This window comes from Muntiacus reevesi, chromosome 2 (assembly GCF_963930625.1).
Source record: "Muntiacus reevesi chromosome 2, mMunRee1.1, whole genome shotgun sequence".
Lineage (NCBI taxonomy): Eukaryota > Metazoa > Chordata > Mammalia > Artiodactyla > Cervidae > Muntiacus > Muntiacus reevesi.
Window position 1 is genome coordinate 204,745,570 of NC_089250.1, and position 23,464 is coordinate 204,769,033.

Genomic DNA, 23,464 nt, shown 5'->3' on the forward strand with positions numbered 1-23,464 from the left:
CTGCAGGCTTCTATACACTTCCAGCATTCTCCAGAAACTGCTTTCCCCAAAACCAAGATCTGCATATGTTAATCAAAGGACACTACTCAGTCTCCTGTGAGCATCTTAGATATTTTGATTCCCTATCTTTTTTTTTTTTGGCCACACCACATGTCATGGGGGATCTAGTTGCCTGACCGGGGATCGAAGGCGAGTCCACTGCATTGGGAGCGAGGAGTCTTAGCCACTGGATCACCAGGGAAGTCCCAGGATCAGGTAACATTTCACGTTCCCGTACACTGTGGAATATTTTGCAGCAACTCTAGTTGTGAAGAGATGTCTGCAGGCATTGCCAAATGTCACCTGGGGTGGGGTGGGGTGCGGAGGGGAACCAACCTCTCAGATCTAAGTGACGCATTTTAATCAATTAACGCACCTGCACATAGAGCTTGCAACCTGTCCAGGGAAAGGCCCATTGGGGAGCTAGACATAGCTGCCAGGTAGAACCACATGTGCCACCTCTTACTGATTATCAGGGGCACCAAAAAAAGGATTAAGATGAAGAGATAAAACAAGTAACCCTGGAGGAAATGATAGGGATAGAATTGGATAGTTAAACAAGTAGTTGTAGAAGTCCCAGTAGGGGACTATAGAGAAGGAAACCTAGGAAATTTTGAGAGGGCATTGAAAGTTAATGATAGCTCAAGAAAGCTATTGGGAGAAGGAAATGGCAACCCACTCCAGTGTTCTTGCCTGGAGAATCCCAGGGACAGAGGAGCCTGGTGGGCTGCCGTCTATGGGGTCACACAGAGTCGGACACGACTGAAGTGATTCAGTGGCAGCGGCAGCAGCAAGAAAGCTATTGTAACATTTTTCAATGAAGCAAGCTTGCTTAATTATAAAACCATAAACAAACCCATAAGATATGCCCCAGGCTACTAGATGGGAGAAATGTCACCATTCTTCTACTAACAAGATAATCCTATTTGACCTCATAGGGTCAGACACTTTTCTGCCTAATCTGTATGCCTAATGACGTATGCCTTACATCTGCCTCTCCGTCTACCTGAAGAAGGCGGTCTTCTCCCCTCCCCCCTTTTCATTAGAAATTGTCTCCCACTCAATCCGCGGGGCAGAGCTCCCTCACCTGCCCACTTGCATCTCTTAAAACCATTCTATATTAATAAATCTACTTCTTGCTATCACTTTGCCTCTCGCTGAATTCCTTCTGCACTGAGACACAAAGAACCTGACCCTCAGTAAGCCCAGACATTGGGTGAGTGATTCTAATTAAAAAATTGTGGATTCAAGTCCCAAACTGGGTTTTGGCTGGGTTCAAGTCCCAATCTGATGTAAATGGTTTCAGAAACAAACAAGATAATACACCATGAAACCAGCAGAGGCTTCTAGGAAGACAGTGCATCACAATGTCTTTTGTAGTTGAAAATTATAAATTATAATATAATTTGGAAATTGCAAATTTGATTGCCCAAATGAAAAAGTTAATCAAAAGAATGTATGGGCAGAAAAGGTTTTTAAACATCTTTCAGGATGTAGAGGAAAAGAAATGGAAAACATGTAAGAAATGTTAAGAGATGAAGGGTCAATTCATTTAATACTTACCTAGGGGCTTCCCTGGTGGTCCAGTGGCTAAGACTCTGTGCTGCCAATGCAGAGGGCCCGAGTTCGATCCCTGGTTGGGGAGCTAGATCCCACACGGTACAACAAAGATGGGAGATTCTGTGTGCCACAACTAAGACCTGGCTGGATCTTAGAAAAAGCAAAGGAATTCCAAAATTCATCTACTTTTGCTTCACTGACTATGTTAAAACCTTTGACTGTGTCACAACAAACTGTGGAAAATTCTTAAAGAGATGGGAATACCAGACCACCTTACCTGCCTCCTGAGAAACCTGTATGCAGGACAAGAAGAAACAAAGCCAGACATGGAACAAAGAACTGGTTCAAAATTGGGAAAGGAGTATGTCAAGCCTGTACATTGTCACCCTGTTTATTTAACTTATATGCAAAGTACATCATGCAAAATGCCCGGCTGGATGATTCACAAACTGAAATGAAGATTACCTGGAGAAATATCAATGACCTCAGATATGCAGATGACACCACTTAAATGGCAGAAAGCAAAGAGGAACTAAAGAGCCTCTTGATGAAGGTGAAAGAGGAGAGTGAAAATGCTGGCTTAAAACTCAACAGTCAAATAACTAAGATCATGGCATCTGGTCCCATCACTTCATGTCAAATAGATGGGGAAACAATGGAAACAATGACAAACTTTATTTTCTTGGGCTCCAAAATTACTACGGACAGTGACTGCAGCCATGAAATTAAAAGACGATTTCTCCTTGGAAGAAAAGCTATGACAAAAAAAAAAAAAGAAAGAAAAAGAAAAGCTATGACAAACCTAGACAGCGCTTTAAAAGCAGAGACATCACTTTTCTGACAAAGGTCTATGTAGTTCAAAGCTATGGTTTTTTCAGTAGTCATGTAGGGATGTGAGACCATAGACCATAAAGAAGGCTGAGTGCCAAAGAATTGATGTTTTTGAACTGTGGTGCTGGAGGAGACTCTTGAGTGTCCTTTGGACTGCGAGCAGATCAAACCGGTCAAATCCTAAAGGCATTCAACCCTAAATACTCATTGGAAAGACTGATGCTGAGGCTGAAGCTCCAATACTTTGGCCACCTGATGTGAAGAGCCGACTCATTAGAAAAGACTCTTATGCTGGGAAAGACTGAGGGCGAGAGGAGAAGGGGGTGACAGAGGATGAAATGGTTAGATGGCATCACTCAATGGACATGAATTTGAGCAAACTCAAGGAGGTAGTAAAGGACAGGGAAGCCTGGTTTATTGCAGTTCATAGAAGAGCAAAGAGTTGGACATGACTTAGTGACTGAATAAACAACAGAAGAATTATATAGATTCATCTGTATAATTACAGATTACAAAATTATCTGGCGCTCAGCAAGGTGAAATTCACCACATCTCGAAAGCAGTAATAAGTGAAAATGACAGGAGAGGATAAATGAACTGTCAGAAAAGATTATGAATTTTTTTGGTTCTATTTTAATTATTGTATCCAGAGCATCACAGAACTGTTGCCTCAGATAGGTCACAAAAACAGTTCTTTTGCGTCTTCTACCTTTCCCCCAATGGACTTGTCATCCTTTGGAATTAGACTGGCATTTAAAAATGCAAGACTTGGTCTAGCCCTTGAAATCTTCCATCCATTTGGATAATTACTATACCAATAATACAAAAATAACTTTAGTGCAATCCTTTACCTAAAAGCTTGCCAAAGCTCAATGAATTCTCCTAATGTTCAAAAACAAAGCAAATCATGCAAAAAATAAAAGAGATATTTTTGGCTCTTGGTGAGATTACAGTTAAGGGGCTTTAAAATTGTTTTTTGTTTTGTTTTAATGTGGGAAGCATGATTTTTATCCAGCCTTTAAGAAATCAACATTGTTCTTGTTTATTTCTGGCTACGATGGGTCTTCATTACTTCGAGGGCTTTCTCTAATTGCCACTTGCAGGTTTCTCATTTCAGTGGTTTCTCTTGTTGCAGAGCATGGGTTCTAGAGCACAGGCTCAGTAGTTGTGGAGTACGGGCTCAGCTGCCCCACAGCATGTGGAATCTTCCCGGACAAGGGATCAAACCCGTGTCCCCTGCCTTGGCAGTTGGATTCTTAACCACTGGACCACCAGAGAAGTTTCAGCATTGTTCTTTATATACTGATGTAGTATTCCAAAAGAATCTTTTCTTTGGTTAATAAGCAGCCAAATATTAAGAAGCAAGTGATTTATGAGATAGATCTTTGCTGGTGCTAAGTCTTCTGAAAATTTTAGCTCAAGAGTTGGAAGAAGAAATAGGTTACCCAGTGACCCACCAAACTAGAGGTACATAAGAGGATCTTTGCCTCTGATCATTCCCTGAGTGCGCTGTACTAGATCCAGGGATCCAAAGGGCACTACCTACCTGAAATAAAGCCCGCGTCACCTGGAGTAAATCTACTGTGCACAGAGATCAATGGAGATGTTATTTAGAGCCTCACGGTCAGATTCTCTTCAGATCTTTGTAGTTTGGTTTTACAAGCTGAGTTACTTAGGGCCTCAGAAAGCAGCTTTTAAAAGCAGTTACTGAGTATCTGCCAAAATATTCTATTCCTCAGGAAGTGATTGGAACGATGTACGGAGATGTTGAAACATTTATGGAATTTTACCTACTGTCTTGAAGGGCTAGCAATAAATTAATACATGTGTCCGCACCACATAATAGCACAGTGGGATTTTTTAAAGATCCAAAGTTGAATTGTTTTCAGATACAGTTTGGTTTGCCAATAATGTCTTGCCGCTTTAAAATCCTTTCAGCTTTCTGTGGCCTTGACTCGCTAAAGCTCAGGCCCGCTGAGTTCACCGGCTCTGCTAACCTAGTTTGATCTCTTGTCTACCCTGACCCTGCACACTTAGTGTTTCAGTAGTTGGGTTGGGTGGAGGGGTGGGACGGGAAATGGATGCATGGAAGGGGGGTGGGTGGATTGAAGGGCCCTGGGCAGGTGAGTAAGTGTTAGCAGAATGGGGTGGGGGCGGTGTAGAGCATGGGAAGTTTGGTGAGTCTTGGGGGTCTCTGGAGTACACAGGGTCTTGAAGTCACTGAGATACCCTAAGCAGTTGGAGGGGGATCTGATGAGGGGATTAAGCTGGAAAAGTGGGTGGAAGACACGCCTGGCGCACACCCCTCCTCGGCTTTCCTTCTCGGGCAGATGCTGCACATTATTCATAGCCTCTTAACCTAGTATCTTTGAAATCTGAAAGGAAGATGGACTCAGAGCGGAATGGACGGTGCTGTGACTGCAGTGCCCTCTGGTGGCCGTAAGGGGATTTGGCGGTATTCTTAGGTATTTTTTTTCATTGTCTATTCTCCCCTCGACACTCCATTGTCTATTCCTTCCCCTACCCCGCTCCGCCCACACACAGAGCCCCCCACTAGAATATAAACTCCCTGAGACCAGGGCTTTTTCACCGTTTGCTCATTGTTGTATATCCAGCGTCTAAGATAGTGCCTGGCACATAGTAGGCTTTCAACAAATACTTATTTTTGAATCTGCTTCTCAACTTTATTAACCCTGAGTGGCATTCTTAACTTATAAAGCCTCAGTTTCCTGAGCAAATTGGAGATACTAACATCCCCACTTCCATAAGCATGAACTGAGAACGAGACCTATCGTGCTGAGCAAAGGCCCCCAGTTAAATAAATGTGTGTTCCCTTCTCCCCCAGCCGCCGGCAGTGATGATGCAGTATATGCTGCCTTGATTTGCACCCGATTTGATGGGCATGTTTGCTTTAATGAGCATGGGCTTTATGCTGGATAGGGGGCAGCCTGTGGAAGTCACCTAGTCCCAGGCTGGTCAGGGAAGAAGGAAGATAGCAGATAGACACCAGGTGAGATGTGAGACTTCGGCCATTTACCCCTGTCTCCTCACCCTCACGGCCACACCCAGTTCTTCCTCTGGCCCTGAACCCATCAGGCTCCATCTGCCCTCTGAACCTTTGCAGATGCTGTTTCTCCTACTTGCCCTCCCTTCTTGCTAACCACCTGCCATGACCCACATTCAAGCCCTCTGAGTAGTGGTATCAGCCTTCCCTTGGCCTGCCTACAGTCATTCTGGCCCCCTCAAATAGATCTTCCTGCAAATATGCTTATCTCATTTTCCAGCATCAATCTGATTGTTCTCGGGACAAAGTCCAAGTCCTCTGACCTACCATTTTGTGGTCTGGATGCTGCCCAGCTCCTAGTCATCTTGCCTCTCCTGATCCCAGCTTCAGATCTTAACCAAACAATCCAAGGCATTTCCCACTTCTGACCCTTTGTTCACACAGTCTGCTCTGCCTGGAAATCCATCCTTGCAAGGAGAGCATGAATTGCTTTTGCCTTCCCAGGCTCCCTTTTCTTCTAGGCAGGTGGGGGAATCCCCTCCCAGTGCTTGCATTTAGGATCAGGCTGGGAGGACTGGGTTCATTTTTCTGTTCAAGGGTGAGCTTGAGAATCAGCCTGGCAGCCTGCTTTTTTCTATTTTAATTGGGGTGCTGTGGGTGCCGCCCACATTCTCCAGTTGGCCACAGTTCTCTTCCCTGAGTCTTCTTCCAGCCTCCCCCATTTGTCTCATGTGCTTGAATCCTAGAGGCATTTGAGTTTGAGACTCCTGGTACACGTCTCCCTTCTGCCGCTACTAGACTCTGACTCCCTCTTGAGCCCAAGGGTTTTGCCTTTCAGTTCCCTGCTCATCTTGGGTCCCCATTTCTGTCCTGACATCCAGTTCCATGAGGGTTCAGTTATCCCCCTGCAGGTCGGAGGAGCTGGTCCTCGAAGATCTAAGATCCCTGGAGCAGGAAAGGCTACCTAGCGGAGAGTGTCCTTGTTTCCTTGGAGGCAGGACAGGAGGGCCTTGGGGTGGAAGTGTGTATTGCAGCATAGGAGTGGCCCAGGTGGCGTCTCTGGCCTGTGTCCTGTGAGAATAGCCCCTTTAGTTCAGGACATCAGCCAAGACAGCAGCCACTTCTGCCCGGCATCTTTGCTAGATGAATCTCCACTGTGTGCTCAGAGCCTAGCCATGGCAGGCGCTCAGCACACATCTGATGCTTGAAAGATGAAGGTATTGGCCTGTCTGGAGCTTTCCCGTCTGGGGTGAGCTTGATCTTTTCTTGATCTGCTCCTTTCCCATCACTGGTCTCCAGGGTTGAAAAGGGGGCAGAGGGATAGAATAGATCCCTCAAGACAGACTGGGACCTCCAGTCTCCCCCTGAAGAAGGAGCCTCTGTGGGTGAGACCTGTTTTTCTCTCCTATTGGCAAAGGGTGGAGAAGAGAGTAGATTCTGGGAGGGGAGAGGCGACTCTAGACTGAAGCCCTTCCAGAAGGAAGCACCCTGGGGACCACTTTCACCCTTGGGGCCCTTCATGCTCTCGTTCTTCCCACAGCCACGTCAGAGAGAGGTTTGACGTGAGGGTTAGAATGGCCACACAAATGGGCAAGACCTCAGTGGTGCGTGTGTGCATGTGTGCTTGGGGGGCTGGATTTAGACCCTCTGTTTAGACCTCTGAGTCCTGACCTAGCACGAAATGAAGTCTGATGTCTGAACACGGGCCCCCACCCATCCCTTCCTTACTTCCTAACTGACCTTGGTTCTGGTCCTCTCAGAGGCTCAGCAGCTTCATACCTCTCCCAACTAATGATATCCTAAAAGGCCTTCAGCACCCAATGGGGGTTTCATCTGGGGAAGGATGGGTGGTGGAGTCAGCTGGGGACCCCAAAAGTGAGGAATGAACAGGTCCTTACCTCCAACCAAAGAGATGGTAATAGTTGCCAGAGGCGAACGTGAAATACTTAGTCATCAGTACAACATGGGCATCAATCAAGTGTAATATTCCAGCTGGACATCAGGCTGGGTCCACATATCCTCAAATATAAGACACCATTGATTGTAAAACACACATCACGTTGCGTTGCATGCTCTGTCATGTCCGACTCTGCAACTCCATGGACTGTAGCCCACCAGGCTCCTCTGTCCATGAGATTATCCAGGTAAGAATACTGGAATGGGTTGCCATTTCCTCCTCCAGGGGATCTTCCCAACCCAGGGATCGAACCCACGTCTCTTGCATCTCCTGCATCAGCAGGTAGATTCTTTTACGACTGCACCACCTGGGAAGCCCCAAAATATACACACTTACTCAAAAAGAAAACTGTCAAACCAGTCCTATCTCATTACTTACAATTTCTATCTTATACTTGTTGAAAGAGTTCTTTTGGACTAATTTCCACATAGATCGTTATCATGTTGTACCTACAAGCCACATGCACAGACCACAAGGGCTACGTGACAATCCATGTCTGTCTGACAAGGACCATTAGACGCTATTAGTTAAAGGCAACTTCAGTGGGTGGAGGGAAAAAAAAAAGTGCATCTTAGAACAGATGAATGATGGCAATTTCTAACATTTACTGAGCATTTACTCTGTGCTAATTATCACCCCCAAGAAGTCCGTAAGGTTGATTAGACCCATTTTACAGATTAGGAAACTGAAGTGAGCAGAGGTGAAGTCAGTCCTTTGCGGTCCCCCAGGCAGTGCGTGGCAGAGCCGGCTTCAGCACAGTCTAACGCCAAAGTGTCCTGTTGGCTGCTGGACTTAAAGAAACCTTGAGGGTCTCATGAGAGCACCTTATCCCACTACCTGGGTAGCCTCCTCGGCTTTAGGACCGGCGGGTGTGGGGCACTGGAGTGGCCCCTTCAGCAAACAGCTTGAGGGAGAAATCGAGGGCTGGGGCCGCCTGCGTCAGCATCCCCAAAGAGATGACATCGATGTGGGGCCCACAGAACTGCGGGAGGTTGTCCAGCGTGACGCCCCCGCTGGCCTCCACACTCACACTGGGGAACTGGGCCTTCAGCGCGGCGGCCGTGGGGTGCAGCTCCTGCGGGACACGAACCGGGGAGAGGTGAGAGCCCCCGACCCGGCCCCTCCCCAGGAAGCCGCCCTGGCCTCACCTCAGGCCTGAAGTTGTCCAGTAAGACGAGGTCCGCTCCTGCCTCGGCCGCCTCCACAGCCTCCTGCAGGCTGCTGCATTCCACCTCCACCTTCAGGGCGAAGTCGGCTGCCCGCCGCGCTGCCCGCACCGCCTGGCAGGCCGCAAGGGCGACAGTGAGACCGGGTGCTGGGACTGGCGTGCGAAAGGCTCCAGATAGATAATGAGCTTGGGGTTCATGGCAACCCACTCCTGTATTCTTGCCTCGAGAATCCCATGGACAGAGGAGCCTGGCAGGCTACAGTCCATGGGGTGCCAAAGAGTTGGACAGGACTGAGTGACTAACACTTGGGGTTCATGAGGAAACTGGGCATGAAAATGGCTTCTTGCACATTAGCACACACACATTAGGGGAAACCACATGGAATTACCATTTTTGTAAGACAAAAAAAAGGCCAGATTCAGCACACTTTGGCATTTGGACCTGAGTTCAATCGACTCAGAATATTAAGACCTGAAGAGGTCTTCAAGCACAGTTTCACATAAAGGAAACAGGTCCAGGGAGTTTGAGTGACATGCCCAAGGTCGTAGAGTTATCAACACTGGGTTCCCAATAGTTCGTCCTTTGCCCTTGAGCATCATACCAACCAGTTGAAGAAGGCTGGAGAAGAAGCAAGTCCAACCCCTCGCTTCACAGATGGAACCTCTGAGGGGTCGAGGAGTCTTGCAACCCCCACCCCCCAAGCCATCACTATTTCACCAAGGAGTGGCTGGGGGTCCCTGGTAGCGGGGAAGGACTGTGATGGGGCTGGGGCTGGAGCAGGGCCAGGGTAGGGGCTCAGCTGGACAGATAGACACCTTTTTCACACCACCGGCTGCCATGACATGGTTGTCCTTCACCATCACCAGCCCGCCAAGGTCGTAGCGGTGGGCGGCGGCCCCGCCCACTAGGAGCCCGTATTTCTCCACCAGCCGGAAGCCTGGTGTAGTCTTCCGTGTGCCTGCCACATGCCCGGCCCAGCCGGTCCCCCTGGCGGTCTCTACCGCGGCAGCAGCCGTGCTGGCAACTCCACTACAGCGGGCCAGCGTGTTAAGGGCCACCCGCTCCCCCAGCAGCAGGCAGTGGGCAGGGCCCCGGACTTCGGCCACCTTGGCTACAGGCACCAGCTTTGATCCCTCAGGGAGGAGCCAGGAGACCTGGCAGTTGACCTGGGCAAAGATGGCATCAAAGAAGGGCCTCCCTGCCAGCACCCCCGGGGACTTGGCCCACAGCACCGCCTGCGAGGGGGCTGTCCCTGAGACCAAGGCCACGTAGTTGAGGCCTGGGCAGTCCTCTCGGAGCCAGCTGTCTGCCAGGGCGGCCAGAGTGGCAGGAGGCAGCAGATGCGCCAGGCCTGGGAGGGAAAGAGAGAGAACGGCGTTACATGTTGGCTGCCTTTCTGGTAGCCGGGTGATGGTCAAAATATTTAACAGCTGGCTGAATTGGGCAGTAGCCAATCAGGGTGAAGATCTGGGGGTCCCAGGAGAGGGGCTGAGGCATTGGGTAGGCCCTATAAGCTGAACAAGGTTGCCAAATAGACCGAATAAAAATACAGGACACCTAGTTAAATTTATGTATTTATTTATTTTTGGCTGCATGGGGTCTTCATTGCCGTGTGCAATCTTTATGCAACAAGGGGCTACTCTGGAGTTACAGTGTGCCGGCACCACTGTGCTGGTTTCTCTTGCTGCAGATCATGGACTCCAGGGTGCCAGGGCTCATGTGAGATCTTCCGGGACCAGGGATCGAACCTGTGACTCCTGCATTGACAGGCGGATTCTTAACCACTGAACCACCAGGAAGTCCCCTAGTTAAATTTAAATTTCTGACAAACATCAAAGTTTTTTTAGTATAAATATATTCTAGGCAATGTTTAGAACATGCTTACTCTTAATTATCTGTCAGTTATCTGAGACTCAAGTTTAACTGAGTGCCCTGTATTGTAACTGGTAAACCTAGTGCTGGATCAACAGCTATTTGTCAACTATAAGAGACATGCAGCCACCTAAAATGTCATTCTGCGGCTTTTCCATCTGCCTTGCATAGAAGGATGGGTTATTTACTAGCTGAAGCTCCCAGGAGAACGGGAGCTGTATGTCTTTCCAATCCCTGTCTTCTCTATAGCACCAAGAATTTTAAAGTTGGACGTTCAGCTTTTTATAGACATGGAGACTGAGGACCAGAAAGGGAAGGCAAGTCAACTGAGGTCATAAAGCAAACTGACCGCGGAGTGAGGCTGGCTGGGCCTCAGGGTCATGGGCGTCTGTCCTTCACCTTTGCCCTCCAAAACACGCCTTCTCTCTAGAGATGGGGTTGTATAATGAGGAAAGAACATGGGGAGATTGTGTTTGAGCCTTTGCTTTTCGAGACAGAGCTTCAGGAGTGTGGGCGAGCCCTTTAAGTGTTAAGGGCAAAGTGCTCTCTGAGGTCCTTCCTGCATGTTTGCCGGCCGGTGTCTGTTGAAATGAATGGGGTGACCACAAAATGGTGCAACATTGCCATCTGTCAGCCAAGAGACAAACTACAGCCTCGTGGAGGGCGCTGTAGACGGACTTAGCTTGAAGGGGGCAGGGGTGACAATTTGATAGCCTGTAAAGGGGGTTGTTTAGTTTTGTTTCCCCTACTTTCACTCCAAGTTGAAGATTTTGTGTTTTTTTTTTTTTTTTTAAGATTTTGTTTTTTAGCCATGCCACATGTGGGGTTTAGTCCCCCCACCACCAGGGACTGAATCCATACCCCCTGCATTGGGAGCATGGAATCTTAACCATTGGACCACCAGGGAAGTTCCGCTCCAAGTTGAAGTTAAGGCCAGACAAGTCTGGCTTGCTCGACTCTCAGAAGGTGCATGCCTGCTCAGTCGCTCAGTTGTGTCTGATTCTTTGTGACCCCAAGGACTGTAGCCTGCCAGATTCCTCTGTCCATGGGATTTTCCAGGCAAGAATACTGGAGTGGGTTGCCATCTCCTGCATTGGCAGGCGGATTCTTTACCACTCAGCCATCTGGGAAGCCCAAGGCCCTTCTTTTTCAGCCCTTCTTTCCCCAAAACAAGCACCTGCCCCACCCCACCCCAGCCACAGATCTCTCTGCTTGCACCTGACCCTCCTTCCCCATGTTCTTCCCCACAACTACCCAAGTGGCTTCCCATTCCCTCCTCAGAGCCAGCTGTGCCCTGGCTAGGTGCTGGGAACAAAGTCAATGAAAAAGACATAGTCCTGCCTCCACCATTCACGATCCAGCCAGGCAAAAGGCCAGTGAACAAAGAGCAGAGGTGGATGCAAAGGCCCCCACTCCATTCAGACCCAGGTGCCGTGATGTTTACTTTTTAAAGTGAATTTGAATTTTTGGACTGGTGAGTATCAGATAAACAAACTGTGATGCCTGTATACAATGGATTCGACTTGGCAATGAAAAAAGAAATGAACTACTGATACACCCAACAGGCACACATCTCAAATGCATTATTCTAAGTAAAGAAGCCAGATTCAAAAAACGATACACTGGGACTTCCCTGGTGGCCCAGTGGTTAAGAATTTGCCTTCCAATGCAGGGGACCCCTAATGCCGCAAAGAAAACCCAGCATGGCCAAAAAAAACACAAAAGGCGACATGTTATTTGAGTCTATCTATGTAACTATGTTCTGGAAAAAGCAAAATGATAGCAACAGAGAACAGACCAGGGGTTGCCTGAGGGCGGGGGAGGGGCTGGCCACGAAGGGAGCAGCACCCAGTTTGGGGATGTGATTGAACTAACCTAGATTTTGTCTGTGATGGTGGCTACAGTACTGATGCATTTGTCATGACTCATAGAAGTTGACACAGGAAAGGGTGAATTTTACTGTCTGTGGTTATACCTCATTAAACCTGACTTTAAAAATCAAACCGTAAAAACGGAAATTTAAGTGGATCGCTCTCCTGCTTAAAGCCTCACTTTCATTGTATTAGTGCCAGCTCTCTTGACTTCTTTCCATTTTTCATTTATTCTTTGGACAAATCCTTGCTGAGCACTTGCTCTGTGCCAGGTACTACTTGCTGGGTAGCAGAATGGGCAGCTCTTTCTCTTAGCTTTCAGGCCTTCCCCTATGCTTCGCCTATCCTAAGGTTGTTCCTGCCCCCTGAAGTCCCTTCCCTCACCCTCACCCCAGACTCCCCCTTCACCTCTCAGTCCTCTTCAGATCTTCCCTTAGGCATCACTTCCTTGGCCGGGGGCTCTCACAGACCCCCTAAACCAGGTCTCGTGCTCACCCAGCTCCTTGTTCATCCATCAATGTCATCCTCTGCTGGTGTTTTCTCTCTGGGGCCAAGAGGTCCACTGAGTTTTCTGCTATAGCCCAAGTGCCTGGCACGCTGACCCAAACAAGTGTGCGGCTTGTATGTTGACAATTTCATATTATTTTTTAAAGTTATTTATTTATTTTTGGCTGCACTGGGTTTTCGTTGCTGCAAAGGCTTTTCTCTAGTTGTGCCCCAGAGGCTTCTCATGGCGGTGGCTTCTCTTGGTGTGGAGTATGAGCTCCAGGGCGGTGTGCTTCAATAGTTGTGGCCCGAGGACTTAATTGCCCCCAAGGAATGTGGAATCTTCCCGGACCAGAGATCAAGCTCGTCGTGTCTCCTGCATTGGCAGGCAGAGTCTTAACCACTGGACCACCAGGGAAGTCCCCTTATATTGTTCAGTTTAAAGCTAAGTGTTTGATGATACTTATCTGAGCAGAGAGGTGGCACAGTGGAATCAGAGCGCAGACTCCAGGGCCACTCAGTGTGGGTTCCAATATTGCCTTTATTACATTTAGCTAAGTGATCCTGGGCAGGTGGCTCTGCCTTTCAAGGGACCTTCTGTGTCCCAACTGTAATGGGAATAACACTGATAACCCCATAGACTTGTTACGAAAATTCAGGGAGTTTATATTTCTAACACTCTCAAGAACACAAAGGAAATTTAACCCTGAATATTCACTGGAAGCACTGATGCTGAAGCTCCAATACTTTGGCCATAGGATACGAAGAGCTGACTCACTGGAAAAGACTTTGATGCTGAGAAAGATTGAAGGCGGGAGGAGAAGCGGGCGACAGAGGATGAGATGGTTGGGTGGCATCACTGACTCAACGGACATGAATTTGAGCAAGCTCCGGGAGATGCTGAAGGATGGGGAAGCCTGGCGTGCTGTAGTCCCTGGGGTTGCAGAGTCAGACACAACTGAGTGACTGAACAACAGCAGGAATGCTGGCACACAGTAGGTGTGTTTGCTGATGGGATAAATGAAGCACTTACCAAGAACGAAGAGGAGGAGATGACTAAACGCCCCTGAGGAAGCGGGGAGTTTTAGTGGTCTTAAAGGATGAGTCATGTTTGCCAGGCAGGGGTGAGGGGGTGGGGAGGAGAGAGGGCAAGATACTTCACACTAAAAGAGCAAATGCTCAACGTTCAGAAGCAAGAAGATAAAGGAGGTGAGGGAGGGCTGTGGAGGATTCATGGGGGAAATGACTCGAGGTTGAGGCCAGAGTGAAAAAGGGGCTAAACCAATTAGCTGAGAACTTTGGACAAATCTTGGGAGCCATTATAGAATTTTAAAGGAGGGAATGGTATGATTATGACTTAGTTCAAGAAAGGTCACTTCAACTATCAACTGGAGATGGGTTGGGAGGCAAACGGAGGCTGGGGCAACTGGCCAGAAAGATTCCTCACAGAAAGTGAGGAAGCCCTGAACTGGGCAGAAATCAATGGAAGAGCCGGGGCGGGGTGGGAGTGGGGGTGGGGCAAATGGAAGATTGTTTCTGAGGCAGAAGCCACATGGTCACGGGAAGTGAGGGATGGGGGAGGCAAGTTGAGAAAGGTGGGCCCTCCCCCTGGGCTGCACATCGGAATCCCCTGGAAGCGTTCCGAACTCTGCTGCTCAGGTCCATCCCAGATCAATTGAATCAAAATTTTCCAGGGCGGTTCCCATGAACCCAAGTTTTGGAAATGCTCCCCATGGGATTCAGATGCACAGAAATGTTAAGAACCAGTGCTCACACAAGACCACCTGTTGTATACCTGGGTTTATAAGAAACGTCCAGAAAAGGCAAATGGAGAGACACAAGACATCAGATGAGTAATTGTCTGGGGCCGAAAATTGAACAACATGGGATCTTACTGGGGTGATGGAAATGGTCTGGTGATGGCGGCATAACTTGGCAAATTTACCAAAAAGCTTTGAATTGTCTACTTAAACAAAAACAAGAACCAATACTCTGCCAAAAGGCAGGAATCATTTTGCAACCCTAGTAACCCAGTGGATCCAGGAATTGAATCAAAAGCCAACACTGAGAGGAAAGTCAACCAACTACTGGGCGCTCCAGACAGAACACCCTCAACCTGTGGAATACTCTTGCCAAAGCAGCTGAACCAGAGTCAGATCCCACTTCTAATGCAACCACCAATTCACAAGAAAAGCAGAAGACAGAAGAACGTGTTAAACCATACCACTGGGATACAGTCAGCCAAATTCAGACCATAGGAAACTCTCCAGAAGATAGCCCAATTTCTTGCTGAGTCATTTCAGTTGTGTTTGCCTCTTTGGAGCCCTATGGACTATAGCTCACCAGGCTCCTCTGTCCATGGGATTCTCTAGGCACGAATACTGGAGTGGGTTACCTTACCCTCCCCCAGAGGATTTTCCCAACCCCAGGATCCAACCCGAGTCTCTTACAGTGTCCGGCATTGGCCGGAGTGTTCTTTACCACTAGCGCCACCCATACATTGCAAGGAAAACCAAAGATTAAAAGAATCTAAACCACATACTAACCAGTCACAATGGATCTTATTTGGATCCTACTTCAAACAAACAAATTGAAGTCAAATTAGAACATTTACGAAAGAGTTGAAAATCTGAACACTGACTGGGTGTTTGGTAACATTAAGGAAATATTGTTTTAAGTGGATTATGGTTGTGATACAAAAAAATTCTATTTTTTTTAAAAATATTATTTTATTAGTTGGAGGTATGATACAAAAAAATTCTATTTTAAAAGCAATTTTAAAATAACAAAATACTGAGATAGTTATGTATGGAAATATTTGAGAGCTGGGTTTCCTTTAAGATAGTCTTGGAAGTTAGAAATTAGAGGGTATGAAATTAAAGGGTGTGGGGACTTCCCTTGCAGTCCAGTGGTTAAGACTCCATCCTTTCACCGCAAGGGGAACAGGTTCAATCCCTGGTCAAGAAACTAAGAGCCTACATGTGGAGTGGCACTGCCAAAAGAAAAGTGTGGGGGGATATGAATGGGACTGGATTGGCCAAAAGTTGGTGGTTGTTGAAGCTGGATGATGGGTATGTGAGAATTCATTATATTTTTCTGTTTACCTTGTATACATTTGAAATTTCTCTATAAGAAGTAAAACAAATAGATAAGGAAAGGAGAGAGAGGACCTTCGCTTAGGATAAGGTCAAGGAAATTTTTTGGGAGGATGAATAGAGCAGTGATTCTCAACCTTGGCTACACAATGGAATTATCCAGAGAGCTGTGCCAAATGTATATAATGTTTTGGCCCCACCCCCAGAGATTCTGATGTAACTGGTCTGGAATGTGGTAACTTAATTCTAATTCATAACAGAATTGAGAGCTTCTGAACCACAGGAAGAGAACCTGTGTGACTACCATACCTTGGTGAGTGCCAGATGCCTGGCACTTGCTATATATATGTGTGGTGTGCTGTGCTTGGTCGCTGTCTTTGCGACCCCATGGACTGTAGCCCGCCAGGTTCCTCTGTCCGTGGGGATTCTCCAGGCAAGAATCCTGGAGTGGGTCGCCATGCCCTTTTCCAGGGGATCTTCCCAACCCACGGATCGAACCCAGGTCTCCTGCCTTGCAGGTGGATTCTTTATAGACTGAGCCCCCAGGGAAGCCCAAGAATCCTGGAGTGGGTAGCCTATCCCTTCTCCAGGGGAACTTCCTGACCCAGGAATCAAACCGAGGTCTCCTGCATTGCAGGCAGATTCTTTAACCAGCTGAGCTACCTGGGAAGCCTATATATGTATATATACACAAAGTCACAAATCCTACCTACTGCCCTTTTTCATGGTAGAGGTCACTAAGACAGAGAATCTAGGTTCTGAAAAGCAAAGGGAAATTACCTAAAGAACATAGCTAGAAAATGGGACTTCCCTGGTAGCCCACTGGTTAGGACTCTGTGCTTTCACTGCAAAGGGCCTGGTTTCAGTCCCTGGTTGGGGACCTAAGATCCTGCAGGCCATGCATTCCAGCAAAAAAAAAAAAAAAAAAAAATTAAAGAAAAGAAAAGAAAATGACCAACTTGGACCCTGGTCTTCCCTGTCCAAAGAAGGTAGTTTTAGTTTTAGAACCACACTGCCTCCTCCAGCAAGGGTTACTGTCTGGCTCTCTTAGGCAAGATCAGCTATTGTAAATGCAGAATGTTCCTGAAAAACAAATAAGTACATCTGGATTTCTTTAAGCCCCAACTCTCTTGTGCATTTCGAACAACAGAAATTCCTGTGTGGAGCTTTGAAAATAAGGCTCTCCTAATTAGCTGCTGAAGCTGAAAGGAACTGCACAAGAGAAGCAGGCTGTTTTTGCAGCTGCCTGAGCAGAAGTTGCAGGACCGAGGAAACAGCTGTAAGCCCTGTCTGTCCCCTGTTTATCCTCGCTGTTGTTCTATGTAAATAGTCTCTCAGGACACCTGGACTTCAGAGGGTACAGTGTGACCCTGTGAGGTATCACCCTGATGTCTCAAGGCAATACTTTCTTCATTGTTATTCCAGAATTTTTTTTAATATTGGCATCTCTGGGACTCCCCTGATAATACAGTGTTAAGACTCTGTGCTTCCACTGCAGGGGGAGAGGATTCAAAAAACTGCCATCTCTGTTTTTGAGGGAATCTGAAGCATCTGGGCAGGGGTTGGGGGTGGGTTGGGGCTTCCCATGTGGCACTAGATGTAAAGAATCCGCCTGCCTCTTGCTGGATGCAAGAGGGTTCAATCCCTAAGTCAGGAAGATCCCCTGGAGGAGGAAATGGCAATCCATTTGAGTATTCTTGCCCGGGAAATCTCATGGAAAGAGAAGCCTGGCAGGCTACAGTCCATGGGGTCACAAAGAGTCAGACACGACTGAACCGACTGAGCATGCGCACACACAAAGCTTGGGGAAATTTCCTGCATTTCTCTCTTTACAAATAATGTATTGCTTCTCGGCCTTTTGGCTAAGATCAAGTGTAGTACAAATAATGTAAAAAGATGCAGATAAACTGAAGACTCTGGCAGACTATTTGAAGATTCCTCTTCCCTCGCTCCACCACTGGCACTTTTGCTATTTTCGTCTGGATTCTGGATTGTTGACTGATTTTTTTAAAAAAACTTTCCTAATTCTTTTATTTGGCTGCATCAGGTCTTAATTGCGCTGGGTCTTAATTCCGGCAGCACATGCTATCTTCTGTTGTGATACACAAACCTCTCTATTGGTGCACAGGTTCTGGAATGTTTGGCTGAATTGTTGTGGCCAAAAGGCTTAGTTGCTCCGATGGATGTAGAATCTTAAGTTTCCCGACCAGGGATCAAACCAGCGTCCCATGCATTCCAAGGTGGATTCTTAACCACTGGACCACCAGGGAATCCCTATTAACTGATTTTTCTATGTTGCCCTAACTGGCCAGTGGCTTGGTACCAAGAGGAAATGGGCTAGAATCAGAGCTCCCATCCCTGCATCTTTCCTCCAATCATGTAATAAGCACTCGATCATGCTTTTGATGAACCGGCACAAAGGCAGGTTCTGCAAATGCACGTAAGACAAATACCACAAGTTTTTGTTCTTAATTTGATGTGTGACCGGGTGTAACCATGTGTAACCCATGTGGCTTGTGCTTGGAACAACAGTGACATATGAGGCTGACAAAATGTTCCAGCTAAAAGCAAGTGATGATGGTTTTCCCCAACTGACTGGAAAAAAAATTTTAATAGATGTCAGTTTTAAAGGTTTTGCATTTTTAGGTTTTTCTTAAAACTCTGGTGCCTGCTACCACTTGTCTGTAATAGAATCTGAAGTGACATCGTGTATAATAAGAATAACAGCTAACACTTATGTCCTTCCCAAGCTCCGTCCCAAGCATTTTCTACATATGAATACATTTAATCCTCCCAACAACACTCATGAGGTGGGTACTATTATTATCCCCATTTTACAGATAAGGAAACTGAGGCGCTGAATAAGAAAGTAATTTGCCCAAAGTTCACACAGCTCCAAAGTGTATGAAGGCAGGATGAGTCTAGGCAGGCTGACCCTAGAGTCCCCTCACTTCTCCCTCCTTATCACATAATTCACTAAATTATTTTTTAATTATTATATATTTATTATATCATTATTCACAGAATTCTACAAGCCAACCCAGGGATCCAGCCTTCTGTCCCTGGTGCAGTAAGAATAGCCCGGATCCGGGGCAGGGGCGGGGTTGGTCAGAAATGCCTGATTTGAATCCCGGCTCCATCACCTACATGCTGGGTGACCTTAGGCAATTTCCCAACCTCTCTGAGATTCAGTTTCATGAAAGAAGCACAGGGTTACAACGAGGAGGAAATGGGCGGCTCACGTGAAGGGCCCGAGCCAATGCCCACCCAGCTGGTGTCTCTGAACCCAGGTGTCTGACTCTGGCAGTTTTGTTCTCCCATCTATTTATTTGTTGATCCATTTGGCAAACACCAGATGGAGACAGAGGCTGGTTAGCACCCCGGCTTCCAGCTAAAAGTTTTCTTTTCCCCTTCTCTCCCTAGAGAGGCGAAATGACCTCCAAAGAGAGCCAAAGGGGCTTGCCCGTCACACAAGTGGTAAAACGATCTACAGGGCTTCAGACAAGGAGAGAAGACCTGTTGTTAAGGAGAGAGCAGTAAGAGAAGGCTGGCTCTGAGAATAGGCTGGGGCTGGATGGGCAGAGGAAGGCCTGAGGCTTATGGAGTTGAAGGTGCATGTGGTGAGAGAGAGGGCTGAGTGGGAGGAAGCGGGCAGACTGAGCAGACCCTGAATAACAGGAAACAGTTAGGGTCTCGCTTAACAGGCAATGGCAAATCCATCAAACTTTTGATCTGAAGTCACATGATGAAAAATGCACTTTGAAGTCTCCATGTGCAAGATGTACCTAGGATTCTTTTTTTTTTTCCTTTAAAATTTTTAAAAATATTTATTTATTTAAATAAATGGTGTGCCAGGTCTTAGTTGCAGCTCCCCCTACCCCCTCCAGGATCTTTGATCTTCACTGTGACAAGCGAGATCTTTTTAGTTTTGGCATGTGGGATATTTAGCTGTGGTGTGTGGGATCTAGTTCCCTGACCAGGGATCAAACCTAGGCCCCCTACACTGGGAGCCTAGAACCTTAGCCACGGGACCACCGGGGAAGCCTCACGCCCAGGGTTCTTGAAAGATGTAATGTGCTTAGGCTCTCAGTCGTGTCCGACTCTTTGCAACTGCGTGGACTGTAGCCCACCAGATTCCTCTGTCCATGGGATTCTCCAGGCAAGAATACTGGAGTGGGTTGTCACGCCCTCCTCCAGGAGGTCCTCCCAACCCAGGGATCGAACGCAGGTCTCCCACATTGCAGGCAGATTCTTTACTGTCTGAGCTACCAGGGAAGCCCTGAAAGATCTAAGTTGGAAGGCTACTGCAACAGCCTAGGCAAGGAAGCCGCGGACCAAGAAAAAGGGTAAAGGATAACGTTTACAGGGACTGCCTCCTGCACTCCGCACCCCCAGACCTGGGATTCCCCCTCTGCTCACAACTTGGCCACCAGCCTTCCATCTGCTGCTTCTGTTAAAATTTGTCTGTGCCAGGTCTTGGTCATTGCAGTGTGCAGGATCTTTAGTTGCAGTATGCAGGATCTTGTTTCCTGACCAGGGACCAAACCAAGGTCCCCTGCATTGGGAGCACAGAGTCCTAGCCACTGGACCACCGGGGAAGTCCCAGCCTGCCATCTGCTTTTGGCCCAATTCTGTCCTCGCCCCTCCTCTCCTCCGCATCCCCAGCCTTTTTGCCTCACCCCACTGATTTGACTACTCCCTCCTGGTTTAACTCCCGGTCAGTGATCCCAGCGCCAACTCATCTAGCTTGGCCTGGAGTTAAAACATTAGTGTCATCACGAGAGTGGAGGCCACCACTCAGAGGAAGGCTCCCCCAGAGGGAGGGAGGACCAGAAAGACATGGAGGTAAATCCATAAGACGCAGCAACTGTCTGGATATTGGGGTTCAAAGGAGAGGGAGCTGTCAAAGGTGACCCTGAGGTTTCTGGTCTGAGTAGGAAGCTGGTGAGACGTGAACAAAAATGAGGCTGGTGGCACCAGAGGAGTTTGAGTTGAGCACATATCCCAAAAATGGAACTGGAACCTGGGGTGGTCTCGGAGCTGGAGAGACAATTGTGAGGACCCAACACCCTCACCAGTGTAACTGCACTGAGTGATTTCTGTACCAGGCGCCTGACGTATATTGTCTCATTTAATCCTCACCACAACCCGAGGGTAGGCACTGTTTTCACTTGACCCAATGAGGAAACCGAGGCACAGCGAGGCTAAGCATCTTGTTCAAGGTCACACAACTAGCTGGTGGCAGGGATGGGACCTGAACCGAAGCTCTAACTCTGAGATCATTTCTTTAAAAAAATAATAATAATTATTTATTTATTTACTTAATTTTGGTTGTGCTGGGTCTTTGTTGCTGCACACCAGCTTTCTATAGTTGCAGTAGAAAGGAAAGAAAAGTGAAGTCGCTCAGTTGTGTCTGACTCTTTGCGACCCTGTGGACCATAACCTACCAAGCTCTTCTGTCCATGGGATTTTCCAAGCAAGTGTACTGGAGTGGGTTGCCATTTCCTTCTCCAGGGGATCTGCCCGACCCAGCAATCGAACCCTGGTCTCCCACATTGCAGGCAGACGCTTTACCCTCTGAGCCACCAGGGAAGCATAGTTGCAGTGAGCCGGGTGGGGGGGGCTACTCTTGATTGCAGAGCACAGGCTTCTCATTGTGGCGGCTTCTCTTGTTGGGAGCACAGGCTCTAGGCCCACAGGCTCAGTAGCTATGGGCACACGGAGTTTAAGAGCCCGAGGCATGTGGGATCTTCCCAAACCAGGGATCGAACCCGTGTCCCCTGCATTGGCAGACGGATTCCTATCCACTGTACTATCAGGTCCTCTGAGATAATTTCTAAGCTAAGAGCTGGTCTTGACCCCCCAAGAACTGGTTCCACAGCCAAACCAGAGGGGCCAGGAGTGGGCCCTGAAGAAGCATCGGACCAGGAGAGGGAGGCCAGCGCTGGTGAAGGAGAAGCCTGGGGAGGGGACTGTGAAGCTTCTGGGAGGCCTCCATGTTCCTGTCACTCCCTGCCCCTAGCCCCAGCCTGGGGAGCAGGAAACTATTAATAGTATTATCATTTTGCTGATACAAGGAAATGGGGCCCTGAGACCTCAAGTGACTGGCTCAAGGTCACACAGCCTATTCCTGGTGAAGCCTGGATTTGAACAAGAGGTTTTTTGACTCCAAAGCCTGGCCTGAACCATCCTGCATCCAGCCTCCCCTGGGCATCGCTCCTTACATGCATTCGAATCCCAGGACTCACAGGACTCAGGCCCCTCCCCCACCCTGGCGGTACGCGGGACAGGACTTTGCCTCACTCCTCCAGAGCTGTGAGCGAGGGGCAAAGTCCGGAGCTGCTCCAGCCTCCCACTACCCGGCACCTCCAGCACCCTCAAAGATGTGGCCACTTCCAGGCCATCCCTGAATTTCCCAGAGCTCAAACTCCCTTCTCCCCCAGAGCTCAACTGGGCGACCCGTGGTGGAGAGAGAAACAAGAGTGAGAAAGAGGCCTTTGGAGGGCAGAAAGGAGTGCTTGGGTTCAGAGAGGCTGGAGGGAGACAGGGGTGGGTAAAAGTAGCTAGGGATCTTGGAGGAGGGAGGCTGGAGACGGAGGCGAGATGGGATGCGGGGATGGTCGGAAGAGGGGCTGAGGGTGGTGCAGGGACATGGGGGAGAGAGGTCTGGGAGGCTTTTTTACCTTCAGGGTCCATGAGAGCTTGGAGCTGGCGGACTGGTGTGTCCACTGCTGGATCCAGTGTTTGGAGAGGCCGGAGGCTGGGGGTGGGGCTGCTGGAGGGAGGTGCGTGGGGCTGGTCTGACCAGCCCCATCACCCCACCAGAGCCCTGCCCCTGTCTGGGGCTCCCTCCTGCCTCCAGGACACTCAACTGCAACAGCTCAGAAATCCTCTCCTCTCTGAGCGGAGGGTTTCTATTCTTGCCAGTCACTAGCCTCCCAGGCCCTGCCCCAGGCTGTGCTCCTTCCGAGGGCTGGAGAGCCTTTTTATAAAAAAGAATAATAATAATTTTATTTGTTTATTTTTGGCCATGCTGGGTCTTCATTGCTGCACTGGCTTTTCTTGAGTTGCGGTGAGCGGGGTCTAGTCTCTAGTTTCACTGCATGGGCTTCTCATTGCGGTGGCTTCTTTTGTTGCGGAGCTTGGGCTCTAGGGCATGTGGCCTCAGTTGTTGTGGTACACGGGCTTAGTTGCTCCTCCGTGTGTGGGATCTTCCTAGATCAAACCCGTGTCTCCTGCACTGGCAGATGGGTTCTTTACTAATACCACTGAGCCACCAGGGAAGCCCCAGAGAGCCTTTCTGATGGTGCACTGGGGAGATCTTACTTCCACCCTTTTTGATCTCAGATACCTCTTTACCTTTTTCTGTTCCTCCATTTCCTTAGGTGTAAAATGGGGTAATACTATCCTCATGGTTTCAGCTGAGACTCAAGAGAAACTCAGCATATAGCCACTTCCCTTCCCTTCCTTCTTTCCAAAGTACTTTCAGGTCCCCGGGCTTCTGAACAAGAAAACCAGGAAACTGCCAATTATGGTACTGGGACTTCAGGCAAGTTCCTGTTCCAGAAGTGCTGGAGATT

The 23,464-nt window shown here is 48.2% G+C and overlaps 1 protein-coding gene across 4 annotated transcripts; it reads right to left on the bottom strand.

The window, feature by feature from the left end:
* Window positions 1-2,516: 2,516 nt before the first annotated feature.
* On the bottom strand, window positions 2,517-22,628 carry QPRT (quinolinate phosphoribosyltransferase). Of its 4 annotated transcripts, none has more exons than XR_010661642.1 (6): window positions 22,568-22,628; window positions 9,376-9,911; window positions 8,540-8,671; window positions 8,229-8,466; window positions 7,333-7,698; window positions 2,517-6,839 (listed from the first exon to the last, which is right to left on the bottom strand). XR_010661642.1 is itself a non-coding variant. In XM_065924628.1 (5 exons), the coding sequence occupies exons 1-4, from the start codon at window positions 22,578-22,580 to the stop codon at window positions 8,248-8,250; spliced, it is 900 nt and encodes a 299-aa protein (XP_065780700.1). In that variant the 5' UTR covers window positions 22,581-22,628; the 3' UTR covers window positions 7,181-7,698; window positions 8,229-8,247. The 4 variants fall into 4 exon arrangements, 2 of the variants coding, with proteins under 2 accessions (XP_065780700.1, XP_065780699.1); XR_010661643.1 differs by having other exon boundaries at window positions 2,519-6,505; XM_065924628.1 differs by lacking the exon at window positions 2,517-6,839 and having other exon boundaries at window positions 7,181-7,698.
* Between the last annotated feature and the right edge of the window lie 836 nt (window positions 22,629-23,464).